The following is a 23,560-nucleotide window of genomic DNA, read 5'->3' on the forward strand; positions in this document are numbered from 1 at the left end:
CCAATTAGCAGATAGAAGACCTCAATTTAGGCCTATCTTTTGTTTATGTCTTGTGGGTTACACTTACACATATGTAAAAGGAACCATGCAATTGGTGGACATTATCAAGATGAACTTCCTCCACGACGCAAAAACGTTAGTAAAAGATAATAACGATATATCTTTTATCCTTTTTCTAGCGTTATCTTTGGGACGATGAACGTTTCTATTTTCTTTGATTGGCAGCATTCCATTTTCCAAAATGAGCATGCATTTATCTATTTTTGTACTAGAAAATAGCAATGAGCTCCTTAGAAAGGCTGATTTTTAGATCAGGTCGATGTGACTCTTCGCATATAGGCACGCATCTAAAGAGGCCGTTAAAAAGAGTCCCCGGGTTTTGTACCTTGTACTTGTAAATTTAAAATAATCTCATCCGATCCCCAGTTGTTATTGGCGATGCAGCTGTAATAGCCGGAGTCCTCCGCCTTCACGGTTCGGATAACGAAGCTCCCGTTGCTGAAGACGCTTCTCCGCCCATCAACCGTTACCAGGCTGGGTGTCCCGTTACTGCCTCACAGGAAGAAAAGGGCACAGATTAAAGAAATTACAATCCAAATTAGCTGAGACTGGGGAAAAGCATAAAGAGTCCTTTCTGAAGTGGATAACACATTTGGCACTAAACTGTGATTCTATGACATAAACAATCAAACGGCTGAATTTCGTTCTTTGTAAAAAAAAAACAGGCTATGGTGGAAGTTAGCTCTGCGCTGGGGGCTTGGATTCTGGCTCTCACATCTGTCAGGGCCCATCACATCCCTAATGGGTGTCTCTCTCTCTCCTCCACCATGTACGCACGGCGACTTCCTCTTGTAAAAATTCCTTCTGGGACAGAAGTGCCATTTGGACCCAATCGCATAGGGACAACTAAATTTGAGGGTCTCTTGTAGATCTGCTTAAATTCACAGGTGTTGATGATTTTGACAAAGAAAGTGGACTGTGGTCTCTCAAGACGGTGATGAGTTGGTCTCAGTGTAAAGGGAGCTCCCTGTGATCATAATCGTATCCACGGTGGCGACTGTCCAGTCACCTAGGGTCATCCTCTCGTCAGGCGGAATGCCTCTTGACCGTTGGGAGCTTATTCATTTCCTTGGATTAAGTGATTTTATTTACTTATTTTTTATTTACTTATTTTTATTTGGATTAACTGATGTTAAAAGAGAGGAGAAAAGTGGTCCCTGGGCCAAGACCATTATTTCAATAGTTTATATCTTTTAAGTGCTTTTCTTTGAAAATCAGCACTCTTCTGAACCCATTTTATATCAAATCTCCATGCTCATTAGTGAAGTCTCAGCCCTTTATTTATATTCCAGTCTCTTCTTCTGAACATAGAGAAAGCACTTAGAAAAGTTACAGGACAGAACACATCTCACCCACTTTCCCCCTCCTATCTTGGCTGCTATTATCTTAATAGTTACTATTAATGTGGAAAACCAGATTTTCTATTAGCGAAGTCCTAATGCATTCCATTTCTTGAAGTTATTTCTCAGAGCACTGGAGGTAGGGTTAGTTGGACCATTATCTCAGAAGGAGAAAAATGGCCACCCGGTCTCATATGAGGGTGGGAGTGTTCATCTTGGTTATAGAGGAAATTTACATGATGAAGTGCAGAGATCACTGGGTTGGTTAGACTATTTTCCTCTCAAGCATTCTCTTATGAATTGAAAGGCTCTGAATTTACAGAAGATTGATACAATACACCAGACCCTTTTGGTGCTGAAGCCGAGATTCTGCCCCCTACCCCAACTTCCTCTCCACCAGAAGACTTGATGTCTCCTGGAATTTTCCTGGAGAAATAGAATTAGACCACTAGCCCCAACCTGGTATGTCTGATGTACTGTCTTAGAGTTTCACTAAAGGCATACATTAGGTTACTGGTTACCTGTCTTTCATCCATTTTACTGCAGGAGAAGGGTCCCCAACAGCTTTACAAGGTAAGGCGATGTCTTTCATCCATGGGGTAGTCACTGTGCCACTGAAGGTCAGGATTCGTGCCGGAGCTGGAGCACGAAACACAGCAGAAGTCCAATTGCACCATGGCTTTAGTGACATAAAGGCCAAAATGACCTTTCCCAATATAGTAACACCCCCTACAAGGGTGAATGCAGCACAGCCAACTGATGTCACACCTGTCAACACTATTCCCTGGTATCAGGATGTGTATAAAGGATTGTCTTTGGAAGAACATACAAATACCTGAAAATCCCTACTGGAGCATTTTCCCCTCCTATTGACTAAATGTGAGGAGCCGAAATTACATATTTGGGTCTTCATAAGCCCAGCAGCCCCAAGCTGTGTTTTCTATGAGCCCAATTATTTGTCAAGGCACGTTATTAAGCAATTTATCTCAACACCAAAAATGCACATTCAATATACTTTTAATATCGGAGAGAATAGACAATACAGGGCATAAAGCCCCAAAAGATGGAGAGGTAAAACCGGAACAACTTCTATTTATCAATTTTGTGGTACCTTCCTGGCTTTATTGTATCAGTTTGGTCTTCGGCACAAACGTTAAGGACAGCGAATGTTTTCAGAGTGGCTTCTCTCGAGGAACACTGTTTGATTGGGACAGTGATTCAGATGCTCCAACAGAAGCATCTGCCAGAGGCATCTGGTATCGGCACGGTCCCAAAGCAGCAGGAGTAGACAGGAGAGAGCCCGGGTGCACCCGTGTCGGCAGGGGCCTCCGTGCAGACCGAGGAGCTGGCCCTGACAGGTTCCTAGCGCTATCTTCTTGGGTGAGACACGGAAGCTGACCCCAAGACATAAGTCTTCCAGAAGCGAAACAATGTGCCCCACCTTTGCCACGCGTCGGGATACTGCTTTCTGGGACACACCCTCTGGAAGCTCAGCCAGCCCAGACACATAGACACAGAGACCACATATGGAAGGTAGCCCCAGTCTGGTTCTAGACCCGTAAAGATTGGACCAGTGTTGGGACCCTGAATCATCTGAGACTTGAGGGTCTGGACTGGCCAATGGGCATGGGGAGCAGGCTCTCCAGGAAAGCCCTAGAATTTCAGGAAATATGGAGTCAAGTCATTACAGAGGCATCCCGGTCTAGAACACCAGCCTTGGTCATTAAGGTTTACCAAACAACTCTTATTTTCATTGTTCGGAGTGCTGTGGGCCAGAACTGAAACCGCATGCTGGTGGGTTCAGAAGCTGAGCCTGTTTTGTGCAGCAAATATTACAGCAAGGTCTTCCTCCTTAGAGCAGAGCCTTCAGAGACGGCTCATGGACGGCACACTTTCTCCATGGTATTCTAAGGTGGAGGCCACTTTTTCAGTCATTGACGTTTTTTAATTTTTTATCGTAACAAAAATATTTTGGTCAGGTCGCGTTGGACTTCTGGCATTGGTGGTATGGCATGCTCCATTTCAAGCCCTTCAGACCATCCTTTTATAGGATGAGGAGTATTTTTGCAGCAAAATTGGGATGATCAGGAAATCCAGCTAGAGGTAGGGACTTAACAAGCTTTTGAACATCCCCCGTCCCACTGTAAGGAACAAACTGCACGTTGAATCTAGAAGTTATACACGTATTGGGACGTGAGTGAAAACAAAGTGCCCCAAATTAATACTTGCCACGTTTCATGCATTCCGATCTTTTGTACTTTTCTCCTTTCAAGTCAGTCTAGACTATCTGACTCTATTCCATTTTAGTGCTGTCATGTGTTAGCTATAACCCTTAAAATCAATTCCAGGCCTTATGAATAATTTCCCATCAGCATTTTGAGAAACAGAGGCCAGAACCACTTTGTCTTGAAGCCCGACACACTCAGTGTGTAGAATTAATGCCCACTGGGGGCAGCTGGAAGGTCAAGGGTCCTCATCTGAAATTCCAAGACTAATAAGCTACAGAGCTCACCAGAACTGGTTTTCAAATGGGCACAGGCAAGAGAATCATCTAGAATCTCTGTTAGAAATGCAGATTCCTATGCTGATCTGTGACTCAATGGCTCTTTGATGGGTTTAAGGAGTCTTAACGCGCACCTCAGGTGATTCCGAAAATCAATCCACCTGCACCTGGACGTCCTTCCTGGGTCCTGTACTGCTCGACCCTGGCCCTGGGCTCCTTCGGGATGGTGTTCCTCCGGGACTGGGTCCATGTCTCCGTTCTGCCACTTGATCTGCTAAACAGCAGTCCTGTCTGCGGGGACTCTGGAGTCCCGAACTCTAGAGTTTGGACTTTGCTTCCCACCGACAGATTTGCACTGATGCTGCCTGCATCCATCTCCCAGCAATGACAGGATAACCCGGACCAGTCTCCTTGGGCTGCCGGAAGCTTCATCTCTCCAGCTTGATCCTGTCAGCCTTTGTGGTTTGCCAGTGTCTGGGGCTTCTGGGTGGAGCTTTTTATCTAGAACATCTGCTCCGTGCCTGAGAGGTTCCTTAGCTCAGTCCCTTTTTGGAAAACCCATCTGGATCAAGCCTAACTCTGAGGGAACCCCACTTGAACATGAGAAGCTGAACATTTCTGGGAGAAATCCATACAACAGAGAATTGAGGACCCACCAAACATTTACAATCACCGACCTCGGCTGACCTGTCTGCTCTCCCTTCCAATCTTACTGCTTTGTTAGTAAGTTCCTTCCCGCTTCTCTGCAGTGATGATTTCCTATTGTCCTTCCTTTTCTCAAACTCCTTTCTCCACCACACCCCAAATTGCCTAATGCTTGGCAGAGGAAATAGAAAACCCAGGTTGGGAACTCTGCATTTCCTGTCACCAAACCTATAAGCCCCCTTGGCCTTCTTCCTCCAAACCTCAGCCCTGTGGCCCTGCTCTTCCTCCTGGATTATCACCTCCCCCTCTCCACTTGGGTTTTCCCATCACCATACAAACATGTTCTGCTGGCTGACACATTAGCCCACAGTGAAACCAGAGCCTTTCCTTGGGTGAGACCCATCCTCACTCTGGCCTGTGGCTTCTTCCAGGTGGTGTGTGTTTTTGGAGAACTTTCTGCCAAGCAGACCTGTTTCCTCACCTCCCATCTCCTCTGTCCCCTCAACCAGCTCCCATCCCCAGGAAACTGCTTTCAAGGTCAGCGAGGTTGTGTGGCCAACCCAAGGGCACTTCTAGTCTTGTTTGCCTTGACCTCCTAGCAGCTGCCGCCATGGCAGACCTCTCCCTCCTTTCCGAAACATCTCTGTTATTCCTGGCTTTATGCTCCTGGTTCTTCTTGCTGTCTGCCCTCACCCCTTCCTCTCTGGCATCCCCTGTGCCTCACCCTCCCCAGAGAAAGCTGGTGTTCTGCAGAGTTACTCCTGGACCTGAATCTGTCTCCCCGGTAGGCTCTTCCCATCCCAGGTATGGGGGTGTCTGAGTGCTGACCCCTCTCCATTTCTGCCTCCTGCCAGATGTCTCTTGAGAAAAAGGACTTTTCCAACCACCTGCCTGACACTGAACACACAGCAGGAGAGAAGAAGTAAAGCCACTGCAGCATTTCATGTGCTGGTTTGCTTTTATCCCACAGTGCAGTCCTTACGTCCACTGATAATCACTGTTGCTAAATGTGAGAGGGTACGTTAGGGGTGGCTGGATATCATAATCAAAGATTCTAATAGACAAAAAAATCCACGAATTAATTTTCTTCAGCAACAATATATTTACTCTCTAACTGTAATTGTGTTCAAAATGTGACAGTATTCTCCTTTTCCCTCCCTACTCTATTCTGCTTCTTTCTTAGCATCACACTAATAAGCACGTTATCATGAGCTCTGAGAGGTAAAATCGGAATCTTGGAGTGTTCCGTTCTCTTTTGGGCACCTAGCAGCCTTGTTAGGAAAACATTGCCAATGTGGTATATTCCAAAATCAGGGGGCACCTCCTGCTGGCCCTGGAATTGTGATGTTAGTACATTTACTTGTGAAAAGTGCTAATACAGCGGTACCCTGAACACTGGGGGGGAGCAATTACCCGAAGTAGCGTAAGACTATTCTGTGCCTATATGTGCTTTCTAAGGACCAGTATAACATCTCAGTGTGAAGATACCGTATTCGTTTTTAGGAACCTTTTGTTCTTTGGGGACTCGGACTTCCCACTCTTAATTAAGGTCTTGCTTATAGCAATTCTCTCAATGCAAGAAGAACTGACGATTTTCTTATATTCGTAAGTTTCCAGAATAAAATAAACATTTCTCTTTAAGAAATACGATGCCTGATCTTGATGAAGGTACAACTTCCTTGAGGAGTTACTATGGGGTGATTTTCACTTACCCCAAGGGGTGAGTGGGGGCTCTTTGTCTTTACTTTCTTAAGGCACTTTGAGTTGTAAAGCCACTAACCCTCGGTGGAGTCTTTTCTGATTTGCACAAAAGCCCAGTGCCAGCTAGCAGCAACCTTATTTCTTACGCTGAAATGTGATAACACGTGATGTTCTGGTTTTCTGGGGATTTTTAGGGCACCGTAGCTTTATTTCTGATAGAACAGGGATTTAAAAACAGTCCAATTACGGTGGGAAATGAGGTCTTTTCTACAATGGCACACCTTTAGCTAACGGCTCTACCGTGATGATTTCACTGCTGTTTCCTCTCCCAGCTGAAGTCACTGCGACCACCCAGACGCTGTACTGACGGTTCCGACTCAGGTTGGGAATTCTGTAGGAAAATGAGTCAGGAGAGGCTTCAAACTCGCTGATCACCTGTGGAAGGAGACACAAATGTTCCCACATTCAAGGAGGCAAATGGCACAAAGGGACTTCCTAAAGGCGTGGTTACCAACATATTATCTATCTTCAGAGACAAAAGTCACCACTAGTCCTTTTCTAAAAGGCTGGGATATATCGATATTGATACTGATGTTGATATTGACATCTCACATATACACATAGAGAGTTTACATTTCTCTATGCAGCCGCTTTGGCAGCCACCAATGAGTAATTTAGCCATTTATATGATGGGTCATGGCCCAAATGTTTTTGGCTGAGATACAGTAACAAGAACAGATTTTCCCTCCGACCCCAAACAACCAGAGAACACACAGAGTATAACCACAGTCTCAAAGGTATTGCCTAAGGTAATGAAGGACAGAGCTCTCTGAAATGTGGAAAACAAACGAAGTAAGCCTATGATTGCAGAATTTTTACGTTTTTGTGAGAGTCTCCAGGCTGTGGCACAGAGAAGGAGTCCAGGAGGAGCCCAGCAGCTTCCCTGAGTTAAGGATTCGCACCTGAGAGACTGAGAAGAGGCTGGTGTTCACAGGAGAGAGCTACACAGAGAGAGCACTCTGGGAATCTGAAGACAGTCCCACCTGGGTATGCCGCCAAGCAGATCTGTGAAGGTATTCGAGTAAACTACCAGAAACTAGGGGAACAACTACCTGAATGGATTGGAGGTCAAGGTGCCCAGCATTCACACAGGGTTGGGAATAGTGCCTGTTCCACCAGCCGGATTAGAAGCCCTCAAGATTCACAGGGCATTGGATACAACGCATAAGGGTCTTACCTCGGTGGTGGGGAATAATTAGGTCTAGACTGAATACCACACTGGTATTGCCTAACAAATATCAAAAGCAAAATTCATATAGATGATATTGTCACTAACTAACTTAACTGCATCCCAGAACGAAAGCCAGAATATTTATAACAGTGAAAATATCCAGTACAAAACAAGGTGAATTTTGTAATGTTTGACATCCCGTAAAATTTTTCCAGATATGAACAGCCCAAATATCCATCGACTGGTGAATGGACGCATAAACAAAATGTGTTGTATCCACACAACGAAGTATTATTCAACAATAGAAAGAAATGAAGTACAAATACGTGTTTAACTTGGATAAATCTTGAAAATACTATACTAAGTGAGAAAAGTCAACCACAAAAGATTACATACTTATGATTCCCTTTTTACAAAATTTCCAGAATAGTCAAATCCAGAGAGACAGAAAGTACACTAGCAGCTGTCAGGGGCAGAGTAGAGTTGGGACAGAATGGGGAATGACTGCTGTAGGATATAGGGTTCCTTTCTGGGATGATGATAAATGTTCTAACATTAGATATTAGTCGGGGTTGTGTAACTCTGTGAATATGCAAAGAGCCACTGATTTGAACACTTTAAAAGCATGAATTTTTTTTATATGTGACTTATATCTCAAAAAAGCTGTTAGAAAAAAAAAATTCAGGAATGGAAAAAACCAGAGAAACATTTCTTTCATAAAGAAAATGTAATTCAATCAATCCTAATTGACCCATAATTGACCTAGATATTAAATTTAGCAGAAACGGGCATTATAACAGTTATAGTTGTGTTATGACCATAGATATTAAAGAATTTAAACAGATTCATGAATGATATAAAAAGACCCAAGTCAAAGCTTGAGATGCAATTACAATATGTGAAATGAAAAATACACTGGATTAGATTAATAGCAGATTAGATTTGCAGAGAAAACAAAAGGTCAATGAACATGAAGACATATTAATATATGAAACACGGAGAGAAAACAGAGTGCAAAACTTAACAAAGCTTTAGTGGGCTATGGAACAGCATCAAGCAGCCTAACATACATGTAGCTGGAATCATTAAAGGAGGAAAGGGAGGCATGACAGAAAAATGTTTCATGGAATTTTTCCAAATCTGGTGAAAACCATAAACACAGACAGCCAAGAATCTCAATGAGCCTCAGCCACAGAAATATGAAGGAAACCACATCAAGGCATATCATAACCAAACTGCTCAAAACCAGTGATAGGAGATCTTAAAAGTAGTCAGAGAAGGGTCACGTTATGTGTGAAGGAACAAAAACAATGATGTCAGAAGACTTCTTGTCAAAAATAATCCAAGTGCTTTTGAATGTCTTCCCAAAATTTGTACATTGAAACCTAATCCCCCAAGGTGATGACAGTAGGAGGCGGGGGCCTTTGGGAGGTGATTAGATCATGGGATTAGTGAGTGCCCTTATAAAAGAGACCCCAGAGAGCTCCCTTGCCCTCTTCCACCATGTGGGGACACAATGACAAATCTGCAATCCACTAGAGGTCCCTCACCATAACCCCACTCTGATGGCACCATGATCTTAGATATTCAGCCTCCAGAACTGTGAGAAATAAATTTCTGTTATTTATGAGCCACCTGATCTATGGTATTTTTGTTACAGTAGCCTGAGCTGATTAAGACATGAAGTAAGAAGACAGTGGAACAACATTTTTAAAGTACTAAAAGAAAAAAAGTCAACCTAGAACTCTATACTCAAAAAAACATACATTTCAAAACTAAAAAGAAATAAAGACTTTTCAAAATGTAAAAAGCTGAAAGAATTAACCATCGGCAGATTCACACTACAAGAAATGTTAAAGAAAGTCTTTCAGTCGGAAGGAAAACGATACCAGATAGAAATTAAATGTACACAAAGGGATGTAAAGTACCAGAAACAGTAACTACAAAGGTAAATATATGATTTTTTCTTATTCTTTAAATCTCACTAAAAATAATTGATAATCAAAAGGTAATAATGACACAGTGTGGGGTTTATAACACACGTAAAAGTAAAATGTATGACAACAGTTGCACAAATATTAAGTAGGAAAAAGTGGAGGCATACTATTATAAGGTCCTTGTACTCTATGTGCAGTGTATAACATCAGTTGAAAGTATAAAGTGATAAGTTAAATATATATGCTTTTAATCCTAAAAAATGACTGAAATTACAAAATAAATAGTAAAATAATGCTAATGAGCCAACCAAATAAATAAAGTGAAGTGATAGAAAATACTCAGTTAATTAAAAAAAAAGCAAAAAAGCAGAAAAGAACAAATATGAGAATAAAAAACCCAAGTAGTAAGATTATAGATTTAAATCTATATCAATAGATCAATAATCTATTAAGTATAAATGATCTAAAATCCTAATTAATGCAGAGATTGTAAGAATGGATATAAAAGCAACACACAACTATATGCTGCCTACAATAAATCTTTTTCAAATATAAAAACACAAGTATGTTAGAAATAAAAGGACAGAAAAACGATACTGTGCTAATACTAATCAAAAGGAAGCTGGAGTGGCTATATTCATATCAGACAAAATAGATTTATGAGTAAAGAATCTTACCAGTGATAAAGAAGGTAATTTCATAATAATAAAGGGGTCATTTCATCAAGAGGACATAACAATCCTAAACATTTATGAGCTTAATGACAAAGCTTCAAAATACATGAAGCAAGAACCAGGGAATGTCAAGGAGGCATAGGCTCAGACAGGTCACACCTCTTCCTTAAAGAATCCATATAAGACAGGTAGACTGATATCAGATCCATTTTACAGATGAGGAATGCTGTGGACTGAATGTGTGTGTTCCCTTACAATTCATATGTCGACATCCTAATCCCTAAAATAATGGGATTTGGAAGTGGGGCCTTTGGGGCTAATCGGCTTCAGATTCGGTCATGAGGGTGGGGCTCTCATTATATAGTTAACGCCCTTTCTTATATAAAAAAGGAAGAGACCCAAGAGCTTTCTCGCTCTACCATGTGAGGACACAGCAAGAAAGTAGCCATCTCGAAACCAGGAAGACAACGGACGCTGTATCTACTGGACCTCGATCTTGGATCTTGGATGTGGAGGCTGGTCTCCAGAACTCTTAGAAATAAGTGTCTGTTGTTTAAACCAGCCAGCGTGGTATTTTGCTCCAGCAGCCCAAGCAGACAAATACAAAAATTAGTACTGAGAGGTAGGGTGTTGCTGTAGCAAGCACAGAAACACATGGACGTGGCTTTGAACTGGGCAGAGGTGGGAAAAGTCTTGAGGCTGATGCTAGAAAAAGCTAAGACCCTGTGAAGGGACTGTTAATGATGATACTGGTGAGAGCTCACAAAGAAGGGGAGAACTGGAGACAGAGTCTGCCTCTTCTTAGAGAACACATAAATGATTGCACACACAGGGTGTGGGTAGAAATGTGGGTGGTAATAGCCATTTTAGTGAAGCCTCAGATGGACGTTGGGAAAGTGTTATTGGATAATGGGAAAAGATGGTCTGTGCTATACAGCGACAAAAAGTTTGCCTGAGTTACGTTCAGGTTCTAGTGTTTTTGTGGAAGGTCAAACGTGCAAGCGATGAAATTGGACACTTAGCTGTTGTAAGTGTGGCTCCTCCTGACTGCTTATGGAAAAATGCAAAAAGAGAGAAATGAATTGGAGAAGGAATTGTTAAGCCAAGAAGAACCAGAACTTAAAGATTTGGGAAATTCTCAGCCTATCCGTGTGGCAAAAACAGGAGAAAGTGCGTTTGGGTGAGAACAGTAAGGGTGTGGCCTAGCAGCCCTGTGGTGAGGAGATTGATGTGGGTGAGAACTATGGACTGAAACAGCCACACCAGCAGGAACACTGCCAGTTGAACCTAAGGAGACTGAGACGGGATAGGAGTAAAAAGAGCCGAGTTCTAGATTCTACGGGACAGGATGATAGAGCTACGTGGCCCTCAACTCATGCTGTTCTTCAAGAAGAGGGAAGAATAGCTCTGAAGGAGATTCAGAGATCATCAGGGTCATGGCCTTGGTTTCAACAGGCCAGAGGACTGGACCTCCCAGAGCTGAGTGGGGGAGAGCCTTGCCTGGCAGAGCCTTGCAGAACTGCAACATGGACAGAGCCTCTGCATAGAGCCACAGCATGGGCAGAACCCTCCTGAGAAGTCGGGGAGAGACTGCAAGCCCAGAGGTGTCACTGGTAGAGCATTGAACCAAAGAGGATTATTCTTGTTTCTGAAGGATTATTCTTGTTTCAGCAGATCTTAGCTGGATCTGCTAAGTTTTAGACTTACTTGGGAGCCATCAGTCCTTCCTTCTTTCCTATTTCTTTCTTTTGGAACGGGAATGTCTACCCAATGCATGTCCCATTGTATTTTAGAAGCATGTAACTTGCCTGGTCTCACAGGTTCATAGCTGGAGTGGATTTTGTCTCCAGATGAATGTACCTGGAGTCTTACCCATACCTGATTCAGCCAGTATGTAGATGAGACTTTGGACTTTAGAGTAGATGTTGCAGTGAGTTAAGACTTGGGGAGCTACTGGGATGGAACGAATGTATTTTGCACTTGACATGGACACGGGCTTTTTGGGGCCAGGGGCAGAACTGACTGAATGTTTGTGCCCCCTCCAATGCATATGTTGAAATCCTAACACCCCAATGTGATATTAGGAGGTGGGGCCATTGGTAGGTAATTAGGTCATGAGTGGAACCCTCATGGGTGGGATTTGTGCTCTTATAAGGGGATGAAGAAACAAGAGATCTCTTTCTCTATCTCTCTCTTCCGTGTGTGTGTGTGTGTGTGTGTGTGTGTGTGTGTGTGTGTTTGCCATGTGAGAATACAATGAAAACTCAGGAAAAAGTCCTGCACCAGACACTGAATCTGAGGGTGTCTCGATCTTGGGACTTCCCAGCCTCCTGAACTATGAGAAATAAAGATCTATTATTGAAGCCACCCAGTGTGGTATTTTGATAGAAAAGTGAGACCTAGGCAAGAAAACTAAGGTACAGACAAAGTAAGTGCCTCACTAAGGTCAGAGTGGCAGAAATGGTGGGCAGAGGTTCAAGCTCAGTGCTTCTGACCCAAGTCCAGTACTGCCATTTACAAGCAACCAGACACGGGAAGGGTTTACTTTTATCCCTGTAAGCTGTAGGTCATTAGGCTGTGTGAACTGCAATCCCAGCTCTATAATTAACCAAGGGGTGCAAATGTTAACTATACCTGTTCATTGTCAGAGATCTCATGCTCACTCAATAAGAAATAAAGTCAGAGAATTTCCCATTGTCCAGTATTTGACTTCTGTATATACACACTGTCAGATGATTAAAAGGAGACGATAGGGCTCTTGGAGAAGTTCTTCAGGTGTGCCCATACGTTCATGTGCATGCACTATCGTTACCCTACCTGCCCCCGTTGCCACCCCACCCCTCTCACACACACCAGTCCTGTCTTGTGTTCAGAAGATCACGGGGAAATAAAATCCTTCTAGAATTTCAGGGGGAATTTGGCTTGTTTCCTAGCAATTCGACGAGACAATCCCAAGACTGTGTGTATTTGTATTCTGTAATGTTCCAAGGCTATGTTGTTGCCAAATTAATTTTACAAAGCTTAATGATGTGCAAATTATAACAATCCCTCCTACTGAACATTAAGCATCAACAGAGCATTAAAATATATTTACAAAATAAGGGTTTTCTGTGAAGGGCGCATAGCTTTTAGTTAAAACTCAATAAGCATCCTGTCTAGAAGGTACAATTTGCTCTTGACTACCTCCAAACTAGGCATTTTATTGAATTTTTATCTGCAACACAAGGCATGGATAAAATCAATGATAAAAATACAATTTCTTAGGCAATAATATTTGTTTCACTATTTATATGATAGATCATCCAAAGCCAAAGTAAAAAGGTTTGTTTATAGAAAATTCTTCCCGCTGGAATGAAATTTCTCTATAGATGAGGGTGAGAAATAAGAGTCGGGCTGTTCAGGGGTTCCTATTGGTTATTCGGGAAATTTAGTTGCACTGGTGTGATCTCCCTCTGATACCAGCCTATTTCCCTATGGCTGCCATAATTAGGCACAATTTTTTCTGTCTCTCAAAACAGAAGGTTGCCAAATGAGCAATTTAAACAATAGAAGAGTTGATTTGTTTTCTTCATAATATGTGTAACTGGATATTAAATGCGACTTTTCCTGTTGTCTTAAAGTTTTAGCAATGAGCTTCACAAGTGAGAATCGTCCCAAAGATGCTGGTACCTTCCTTCCTAACAAGAGACGTGAGATCAATCAGGCAGGGCTTTCTGATTCTGATGACCTGTCCATCATCCATCTCTGGGCCCCAGGAGAGGCTAAGCCAAGAATAAGATATTCTTTTTTTTAATATGAAATTTATTGCCAAATTGGTTTCCATACAACACCCGGTGCTCATCCCAACAGGTGCGCTTCTCATTGACAGAAGTCCGTGTCCATGCCCACCTAGCGGTGCCAGGAGGTTAGGAGCTCCAAGCAAACCACTCAGAGAGCTTGGAGTTTGGAAGAACACAGAGATAGGTGAATCACCAATCAGGCCAAAGGCTATGTAGGGTGGCAAAGGCTAGTCCTGCTCCCAGCAGGAGAGCAGGTTCCTGGGGCTGGCTGTCACTTCCATCATGGTGGGTTAGGGATGCTTCCATGTAGGCCCTGCAAGGAGACAGCAAGACTGGCTGCCTCCAGGAGTGTAAGATGCCTTCTACAGAGGGGTGTACTGCAAATTCCATAATCGTTTATCCGTAGATGGTGCGTAATTCAACCAACGTTAACAAGTCCAAGAGGTGGCCACAGGTAAGAGAAAAAGAGCCAAATGGGAAAAAAGATAATCAGACGTTCACTCAGGGTAGTGAAGCAAATCTGTTTGTTCAAAGCCTTCCCTTTGATGCTCAGTTAAAAATACAGGTTCTGAGAAAGAGGGGGGATGAATATTGCTTCCTTATGAAACATTTTCCTCAATATTCTATATGAGATAAAGTAACTGATTATATTTACCTTCCATCAACTGTCTTTTTATTGGACACTAGATTTCTCAACACAATGATCTAACCACGTTTGAGCTGACTTGCTAATTTCCATGTGCATTCCATCATGTGTCATTCCCTCCCACGCTCTGGGAATGGTCAGTGAGAAGGGTTCCGTTTTCTTTCCAGATTTCTCCTAACACTCCAGCTGCAATGATGCATCAGAGACTTTGAAGCATTGAGAGTGTGGAGGGAATAGAAAGGCTTCTCTCTGAAGGGCAGCGAGACAGAAAAATTGTAGTCAAGGAAAAGCACCCCCCAAATGTAGGTTCTTAGGATTAATGAATCAAAAGTGGCAGAAGGAGAAACTGGTGGGGAGGAGGAAGAGAGACACTCTTCTCAGTATTTAAATATTTAAATCTCTAAATATTTAATTTCCTGCTGGCAGATCTATAACTCTGTCGTCTCATCTTCAAAGTTAAGACAGAGATATTAGCCACTCTAGAAGATTTGATTATGCCTACGATGCAAATTAATCTTGAATGGATCACTATAACTGGGCTGATAAGGGATGGCCAGAGGAATAGGACACCTGGGGACAGCCATGTAAACTCACTGGACTACAGATCTCTCCCCTAGGTCTTGCAAAGAAAAGGTATGTAAGAGCTCTTAGCCCCATGCCTGTAATGGGGAAACCTCATAAATAGTTGCTGTGCTTGAATTCACAGGCGTTTACTGAGTTCAAGTCCAGTGTGTAGACTGTGAGGTAAGTTCCTGCCCCAAGGGAACAAGAGATGATCATGGCTTGGCAAACGGAGGATTAATTACATGAGGCATAGTAAAATTCTGGTAAGTTCTTGCTAAAATCTAGAAATAAAAATCATTTGAATTCCCTTGCCAAAACTACTCCAGTTGTAGCGGAGGACATGATTCATATTTGCAAAATACCCAAGAAAACAAATAAAAAACTGCATGTGTTTGATTTAAAAAAATATTCATGGCAAAGTTTTTTTGTTTCTTTGTTTGTTTTTATAAAGCCTCAGACATGCTGGCTTCCCTAAAATTGTACCAAGAGTGGAAAACACAGCTCATGATATAAACGTTGCAATCCTCAAGCCAGGCAGCTCATGTTCATGTGTTATTCCTTTCTTATTATTGCTTCGGGTCTGGTGAAGGGAGTCGTAGATTTCTGAGGGACCCAATAGTATACTCCTCCAAAGAACGTAGAGGTTGCTGGAAGCTCGGTTTTCTCCCTGTGCTCTAGTGTCACCCGTGAAGAGCCTGCTACTTTCACTACAGAATTCTTTTTGCCTTGTGGTTTTGGTGCAATAATTTCCCTCATATTTAAGACACTTTTTAACCAGTAAATAAGATAAAATTAGCCACAATGAATTACTTCAAACGCTCTTTAGCAAATTCTATCAAACTGGATGCTTAACCAATAATTGCTGGATTCATTTCCAAATCCCTCACACTATTTAGCTTGATGGGTGGCTTGCAAAGTCTTGTGAGCCTTCTCACATCCCCTCAACAAGGCACATCTGCCCTTTGTTTATAGGTCATGCATGGTCCTTATCTTTATCCCACTTTGGATTGTGGTCTTGCACAGTCTTGGTGCAACCTTGTGGTCTTGGATGGAGTTCAGGTTCTTTGAGGGTGGCCTTGCAGTGGCCCTCCCTTTATGGATGCCCCGGACACCCTAGATCCCAGTGTTGCAAAATCAGGGCTCACAGACCACAAAGTGGAATGGGCTGAGGAAATGCCTGTTGCATTAAGTTGACTAATGACCTAGAAATGATTTGAATGCAATCAAGAAAAACTGTGTAGAGAATGACTATGGATTCACAGGCCGCTCAGATCAAATTATTCAGCGTATCTCACGGATATAAAAAGAATTCCACTTAAAAAATTTCAATTAACTTTTTAATGAAAAACTAATTCTATCAAAGAAGTATGGTGCTTTAAAAAGCCCTAATATCTATTAAAAAAAAAAAGACTCGAATGTTCTGATTTTGTAGATAGTATGTTCACAGCAGTGATTTAAAGAAACCTCTCCCAAAGCAAGATAAACAAAATAGGCAGCTCTTTGCATTATTGGACACTCCGAGGCCATATCAAATCTTTCTGTTTAGGGGCAGAGAAAATGATCTGGATTACGTTCAGAATCAGTAGTTGGCTGGATCGACTTCAGGTTTGTCTTTGTTCTTATGTATAAGACATTTTGCCCTGATTTTCATTTTATTTCAGTATTTTCACCTCTAACAAAAGATAATGGATCAATGAAGACCATCCTAAAGGGACAGACTGGGGTGGGGAGCCTACATGGTGGGAACAGCATATTAATGCTACTTGCTTTATGCAAGTCAGTTCTGGTGGTTTCCTCTGCACTTCACTGAGATGCCTGTAACCGCCATTATATCTTCCACTGTTGGCTACTTTAAAAAAAAGTCTTCCAAACAGAAGATATTTTACTTTTGGGCCTTTCAAATATAAAAATCATTATTTTGCAAGTGCATTAAAGTTCCCAGAAAATGCTTATAAGGAGCTGGTGTCTCCATGTTCCTGTAGAATCGGGGCTTCGTCCGGTTAGCCAAACTGGCATTACAGGGTCCTTAGAGTTCCCAGGTTCTTTTGAACAAAGTCACCTCCACTCACTACAATTTTGCCTCGTCTCTTCTCTGCTGTCACCCCATCTGCTGTACCAATGATCTATCTGCAAAAGTGCTTTCTTAAGCTGACTTGATCACTATCACTTATTCGGTAATGAACAAGTAATTCATCGCACATGTGTAAATGGAAGAACCCCCATGCACTCTTAGTCAACTTTTGGCTGCTCCAAAATTTCTGGCTTTGCCATCACAGAAAAGAGATCCACCATCAGGTCTTTTAGACAGAACTATGGAAGGATGATCTCCATGTCAGTGAGTTAAAAGCATGGGCACTGTATATAACTCCTGCTGAGACTGAAAAGCCTCCCCAAGCAGAGGATATGCTTTCCTGCATTATGAACCAGAAACTTCATTATACAGTTTAACTTCTATTGCATGACTTACTGCTGTAATCCATACAATTTAATTCAACACAACATTTTATGAACATCCGCTATTTCAGCATAATACCAGGCTTTCTAAAGGAATAAGGGTGACTAACGGTGGGGTGTGCGCTTGAACTGGGGCCCAATGATGTCCCCACTTAACGATAACACAAGGGATTGTGGTGGTTACACCAAAGTGAGGTTGGAAATCAATGCTGGGGACCTCCGAGGCGAGACGGAGCCCGCTTCCCAGGGAAGGCCGTAGGCTGTCACCGTGAAGGGCCTGGACTCTAAGCTCAGACACCTGTGGGTTGCAGACCCTGTCTTCACCTTGCTAACTGCATGGTCCTGGCAGACAGTACATTCTCCATTTCAGTACCATTACAACGAGGTAATCATAACACCACCTGCATATGATAACCATTGGAATTAACTGATGAAAACCAGGATTTTTTTAAGATGTGAGTCATAGAAGCAATTTTGTGAGTTATGACAATCATTTACAGAGCAAAACAGAAGAGAAAAAAAAATCCAACGGTTTGGAAAATATCATAGCACATCCTGTGTGGCAAGTGTAAGTTTTGTTTATGAAGCTTTTGTTGTGTGTGTACTGGGTTGTGATTATAAGATGCATTTCCTATTGTGAGTCATGAAAGAACGAGCTTGGAAACCATAGGCATAACGTGTTTAGCAGACAGTGGCTAGACTACAGAAAATGCTCAAAAATGGTGGAATAAATAATAAAGCATTTAAGTTGAGCCTTAAGAATAAAGACTTTAAATGGGAGGAGGACACACACACACACACACACACACACATGATGGAACGGCTTAGGAATAGATGGATAGGTTAACGGAATAGGAGATAGGACACTGGACAGGAGTTAGAGCTGGATTATGGAAATCTGTTCAGGTCATCTTGAGGATTTTGAGTTTTGTTTTAGGTAAAAAGGGAGAAGTCATCCAAGAATTTGCCCAAGGGAGTGACATGGTCAGATACAGAATGGGAAAGAATGATTATGGCAGCAATGTGGCCAATGGATAGGCCCTTGAGCCTGGCAGTGGAAGGACTTCTGACCTGGTTTGTTTCCCCAAGTGGGCATGAAAAGAAGGGAGATTAAAAGATACTGCAGGGAGAGACTTCTCATGACACAATGTCACCTCGCAGATGCTATTTCCTTTGGTCATAATACCTTTTCATAAGGTAGAGCTCTTCCCTGCCTATAAGCCAGGGCTACAGGTGCATCCCAAGAAGCTGTCTCTGACCCCACTGTTTGAGAAACACCCCCTTGCCTGTGGCTTCTGCCACAGTGTCCCGTGCTCTGCAGGTCACAGTCGTGTCCTTTGCCACGTCACAAGGACAGTGACAATCCCTGGCATTTTCTGACTTCCCTAGAACCAGGAACTCCTCAAAGAAAGGCAGACACTATCCTTTATCACCACGGTCCCACGGTCGCCATTGGAGCTGTTCTCCCAGCTGCCCTGGTTTTCCTGTCTTCTGGGTACTTGTGAGGATTGTGCTTCCTGGCCCCCTTGTGGTTGGGGGAGGCCACGTTATGCCTATGTCAGACCTTCCAGAGATGTATTCCCTCTGCCATAAATCCTGCATGGGTGCTTCCCAGAGTACGGATAATATGGACCAGAGCTACTACAACTCACAACAGACGTGAATGTGGAAGAAAGGTAAAACTGTTGGTGTAAATCCCTGAGGTTTTAGGCCTCTGGTCAGAGGACAAAGGGTACTGTTAGATCAGTGGCTTAGCTGGGAAACAGGAAGAGAAGGGGGACAAGAATGAATTTGATTCAGAACACGTTGGATGCGGTGAGGTCTCTGTGAAGACACGGATGGAAGGAATTTGGAAATATGGGGTTGCCTGGTCCTCTAAGCTGGTCAGTCGGGGTTGGAGAGAAACATTTTTGATCTCTGTAACTTCAGATTATAGTTAAATTATAAAAACAGATTCAAAGGCACCTGGGTGGATCAGTCGGTTAAGCATCCAACTCTTGATTTTGGCTCAGGTCATGATCTCACGGTTCATAGGTTTGAGCCCCACATTGTGCTCTGCACTGACAACCCAGAGCCTGCTTGGGATTCTCTCTCTCCCTCTCTCTCTCTCTGCCCCTTCCCTGTGCTCTCTCTCTTTCTCAAAATAAATAAATATACTTTAAAAAGTATATAAGATTCAGTGATTCATGGGGACAATAAAGAATAGGAAAAGAGGATAAAGGAAGAGTACTGAGAAATGCCTACATTGAAGGGTGGCTGTCAAGGGAGAGGGAGCCTAAGAGAAGAGAAAGTCTAAACATAGAAGGGAAGTTAAGTCAGAATTTAAACACAGATCGCTGTATAATAATGGCATGCTATGTGGCAGCCTGAAATGGGAAGAGTGCCACCTCCCCAAAAGGGAATAGCCTTGTACACCCAGGGGGTGCACGGTGACTTCTGAGACAGGAGCAGTGGCCAGTGAGATGGACAGCATTATAATACAGATGGTCAAGTTGACCCCGCTTGACAATTCCATCATGGCACTGTGGTTTGACCTGAGATTCCTCAACAATTCTGGCTTCCTAAAGCCACTCTCTCTTGTCCTCAGCCCCATGATTTATTAAATGCAGTCCTGGGGGGCGGGTCCAAGGAAAACCCACACCTGCTGTTTTGGTTTGGAAGCTGCCCAGACCTGGCGAAGGTTACTTCCCTGGTGTCTCTGAAGACTTGCTTACTTCTAAGTCGTGGGTTACACTGTGGGGAGTTTTGTTGCTGAAAGCTGTCTTCTGGAGAAGAAGGGTACTGGAACATTCTCAGTTGCTCATTCGGCAACGTCGACGGAACACCTATCCTGTGCAGGGGCTGGATCATCTTATCGTTTGAAACTGGAATAATTGAGGTGAGTCACAACTCACTGATATGATCGTTTCAAGCCTTCTGATTTTGTTCTTCATTGCTGAGAAGTTCATGCTGTCTGATTTCACGTTTCTAAGTCCCATCTCAATCGGCTTAGCGCTGTAGAAGAGACACTTTCTCTATCCTTGTCCTTGGTTAATCTAGGGCACTCCCCACAGGCTGCTTTCATGAGGGGAGGAGGGCTAGAGGGGAGATCCAGCCTCGAGACTCTCTCCCTGGGACCTTACAAGGTAGTGCGTGAATTGATCCTTCAAACTGTCATCTATGAAAATTCAGAGTCACGCCCCCCAAATTATATGCCTGAGTTCCTTGAAGCAAATGAACTTTGAGATTTTGCTGCTCGAATCTCTGCCTGGGGCGGTTAATGTCTCCGTGCATCTGCTGGTCCGGCACGGGGAGACTCTGTGTTTACCTAGAGCCACCAGACTTTAGATGCATTTACACTTTCTTATCTGGCCACACAAAGTTTCAAATTCCAACACCTTTTACTAGGCTAACCCAAGAGAACGCAGTGAAACCAGCGTCTATTCTTAGACAATGGGCTTTACCCATTAGAGAGAAGAGCGTGGGTCTTGTAACAAGGTCCATTCACTGGGGGTCTTAAGAGGAAATTTACATCAGCGAGCAAGTCAGCTGAGGGACTCCTCTAAAGAAGATTAAATTACAGGCTGTGCTGTGTCCTCATTTATCCTGCCATGTTCTACATTCCACTGTGAAATCATTTCAAAGAAAAGAAATACTCAGCCGAGCAAGAATATCATACGCAGCTAGCACTGCCCTCTGGTGTTCATTCTGACACATGGGCGGAAATGTGAAAGCTTCACAAAACGTCATCCCATCCCTTCTTCTAACTTAGAGTCAAATTCCAGAAACCCAAGATGGAACAAAAACCCTTCTTTCCAGCAATTTGTACACTCTTACTAATTCCATGTGAAAGAAAGCCCCACAAAGCAATGGGTGAGATTTTCAAATGTTTCCTTCCTAAGAGAAATGTATTAGTTCTCTCTGGTCTTCACTTATAATGGTATTATTTTATTTTAAAAATAGGTCTCCTAGGGGAAAATGTCTGTACCTCCCACTTGGTTTTTCTGTCACCCTAAAATTGCTTTAAAAATAAAGTCTATTAAAGAAAAAACTAGGCCCTGGGGTCTTAAATGATGTTTGACGTGGATAAGCAGCCATGTGGCTCCAGAGATGGACTCAGCCTGATTCTGGTTCCCTCCACTTTACTGCACACAGCTTGGGATTCTGGACCCTCTTTGCAAAACTTACATGACGCTACCCAGAAGACCACAGTGCTTTGTAACGATCATATTTCTAGATCTACAGTGCTTTATAATAGAGTCAAAGGCAGCACAGAGACACCCGGTGAGTGGCAGTCAGACATGAAGTAGGTGAGAAATTTGGCTGTTAATTCCCGTCTTTTCTGGTTAGTTCGATCTTACGATTGTTGTTTTTGGAAGGGTCTTGTTGGGAAGGTACTGGGTGGTTGAATCCTGTTGTGGCGTGCGTGGAGAGATGGTGGGAATCCTTGGGCAAATCTTTTCTACTCTATCTTATAGACAGTTGGCTCATGTTTTTAGGATTTGTAACTCTTCCTATTTTATTGTGTGAAATCCACAGGCTGGGGGGACAAAGGCTAACATGGCCCAAAGCGGCCACCTGTGGGGCTATCTCATCCAAGCATCGGTCCATCAGGACTAATTTCAAGTAAGCCAGGCTGGGGTTTTAGTTTAGAGATAAAGAGCAGATTGAGGGTGTTCTGGGTACCCTGAACTCTTTTTTCCTAGCTTGGTGGAATCAGAACAGCAAATGTGAGTCCTACAGCAAACAGATGAAGGAGGTGACAGGGCTGGAAGGAGTTGGGAACGGGGAGTCAGTGTTTCACGGGGACAGAGATTCAGTTTGGGGAGACAGAGACGTTCTAGAGGCGGATCATGGAGATGCTTCACAACCATGTGAATATACCTAATGCCACTGACCTGGACACTTAGAAGTGATTCGGATGGCAAATTCTGCGTTACGGTATTTTATCACAATAAAAACCAAAATTAATCCGTGTATTCACGCCACAAACACTGACTGACGATACAGGTCTCCTTCTATACCCCAGCAGGAGGACAGAAAGACAGGTCATGTGGTGCCAACCCCAGAAAATGCCGTAAATATTCCTGTGAAGATAGCATGAATTTTGTGGTCCTACTCTGGCTTTCTTTCCTCTAAAATTTCCCTTTTCGACATGCTTTTGTAGCTGGTCTAAGAAACAGTTTAGCTCTATAATTATGACCCGGTAGTAATAATATTAATGATAATAAATACAGCACGTTGAAGTATTAATTACACGAACTCTTTTAACTCTGTCTCAGTGAATGAGGTGGGCTATGCGATCGTCGGGGTCACAGATCCTCAACACAGGCCCTCGTTTCTGGCCCGACAGCGGCTTGCCTGCTTCTCTTACTGGGGGACGGGACCTGGCAGGAAGATGGGGCGGGAGGTGGAGGCATAGGAGGGAGGTCAGAGGGAAGGGGGGGAGGCAGGGAGGGCTTGGTGGGCACGGAATGACGCGTCCAAGAGCAAAATCAATAAGCGTTGTCCACTGACTACCAATTAAGGCACAATTCAGACCTCTGGGTTTTGATTTTGAGAAGCCGGCTGGCGGTGTTGTGGGAAGTCACCAACTGAACAATACTTCTAGACGACTGTGTCCCTTATAATGATTCAGATGTGTATTTTCATGTGAGGTGTAAATGAGGATGTTGCTTTGTGGTAGAGACAACAGCGGGAGGTGGGGGGGGGGGCGGGGAATAAAACCACTGGAAAGACCCAAGCAGGTGGGAAACAAAGGAATGAAGGTGTCCCAAAGGAGCGCTCGCAGCTCGTTTTCTGGAAGGTGCTTGAAAGGCACTTGGTTATTTACCAACTTACTGTGGGATAGGGGTGGGAGCAGAATACAGTGTACTTTCGGATGATGCCGTTCAGCTTGAGAGGGGGAAGCCAGGACACAAAGACCATGGAGGCTGAGGCGGCCGCTGCCTTCACTCCCGCAGGAGGACCTGGAACTGGAAGAGCCGGGCATTTAGTCACAGCGATGGGGCTTCCGACCAGGCGCTCTGGCCCACGCTGCCCAACAC

The 23,560-nt window shown here is 43.3% G+C and overlaps 1 protein-coding gene across 1 annotated transcript in view; it reads right to left on the reverse strand.

Moving 5' to 3' along the window:
- Positions 1-456: 456 nt before the first annotated feature.
- The window catches only part of DSCAM (DS cell adhesion molecule), a 701,711-nt gene continuing 678,607 nt past the window's right edge, over positions 457-23,560 (reverse strand). The window contains exons 20-23 of the mRNA XM_058732055.1: positions 23,355-23,488; positions 6,531-6,684; positions 1,922-2,039; positions 457-553 (exon numbers count right to left, since the gene is read on the reverse strand). Coding sequence (XP_058588038.1) covers positions 547-553; positions 1,922-2,039; positions 6,531-6,684; positions 23,355-23,488 — 413 coding nt within the window. The 3' untranslated portion in view covers positions 457-546. The remainder of the gene's footprint in view (positions 554-1,921; positions 2,040-6,530; positions 6,685-23,354; positions 23,489-23,560) is intronic.

Source organism: Neofelis nebulosa, chromosome 5, assembly GCF_028018385.1.
Source record: "Neofelis nebulosa isolate mNeoNeb1 chromosome 5, mNeoNeb1.pri, whole genome shotgun sequence".
Lineage (NCBI taxonomy): Eukaryota > Metazoa > Chordata > Mammalia > Carnivora > Felidae > Neofelis > Neofelis nebulosa.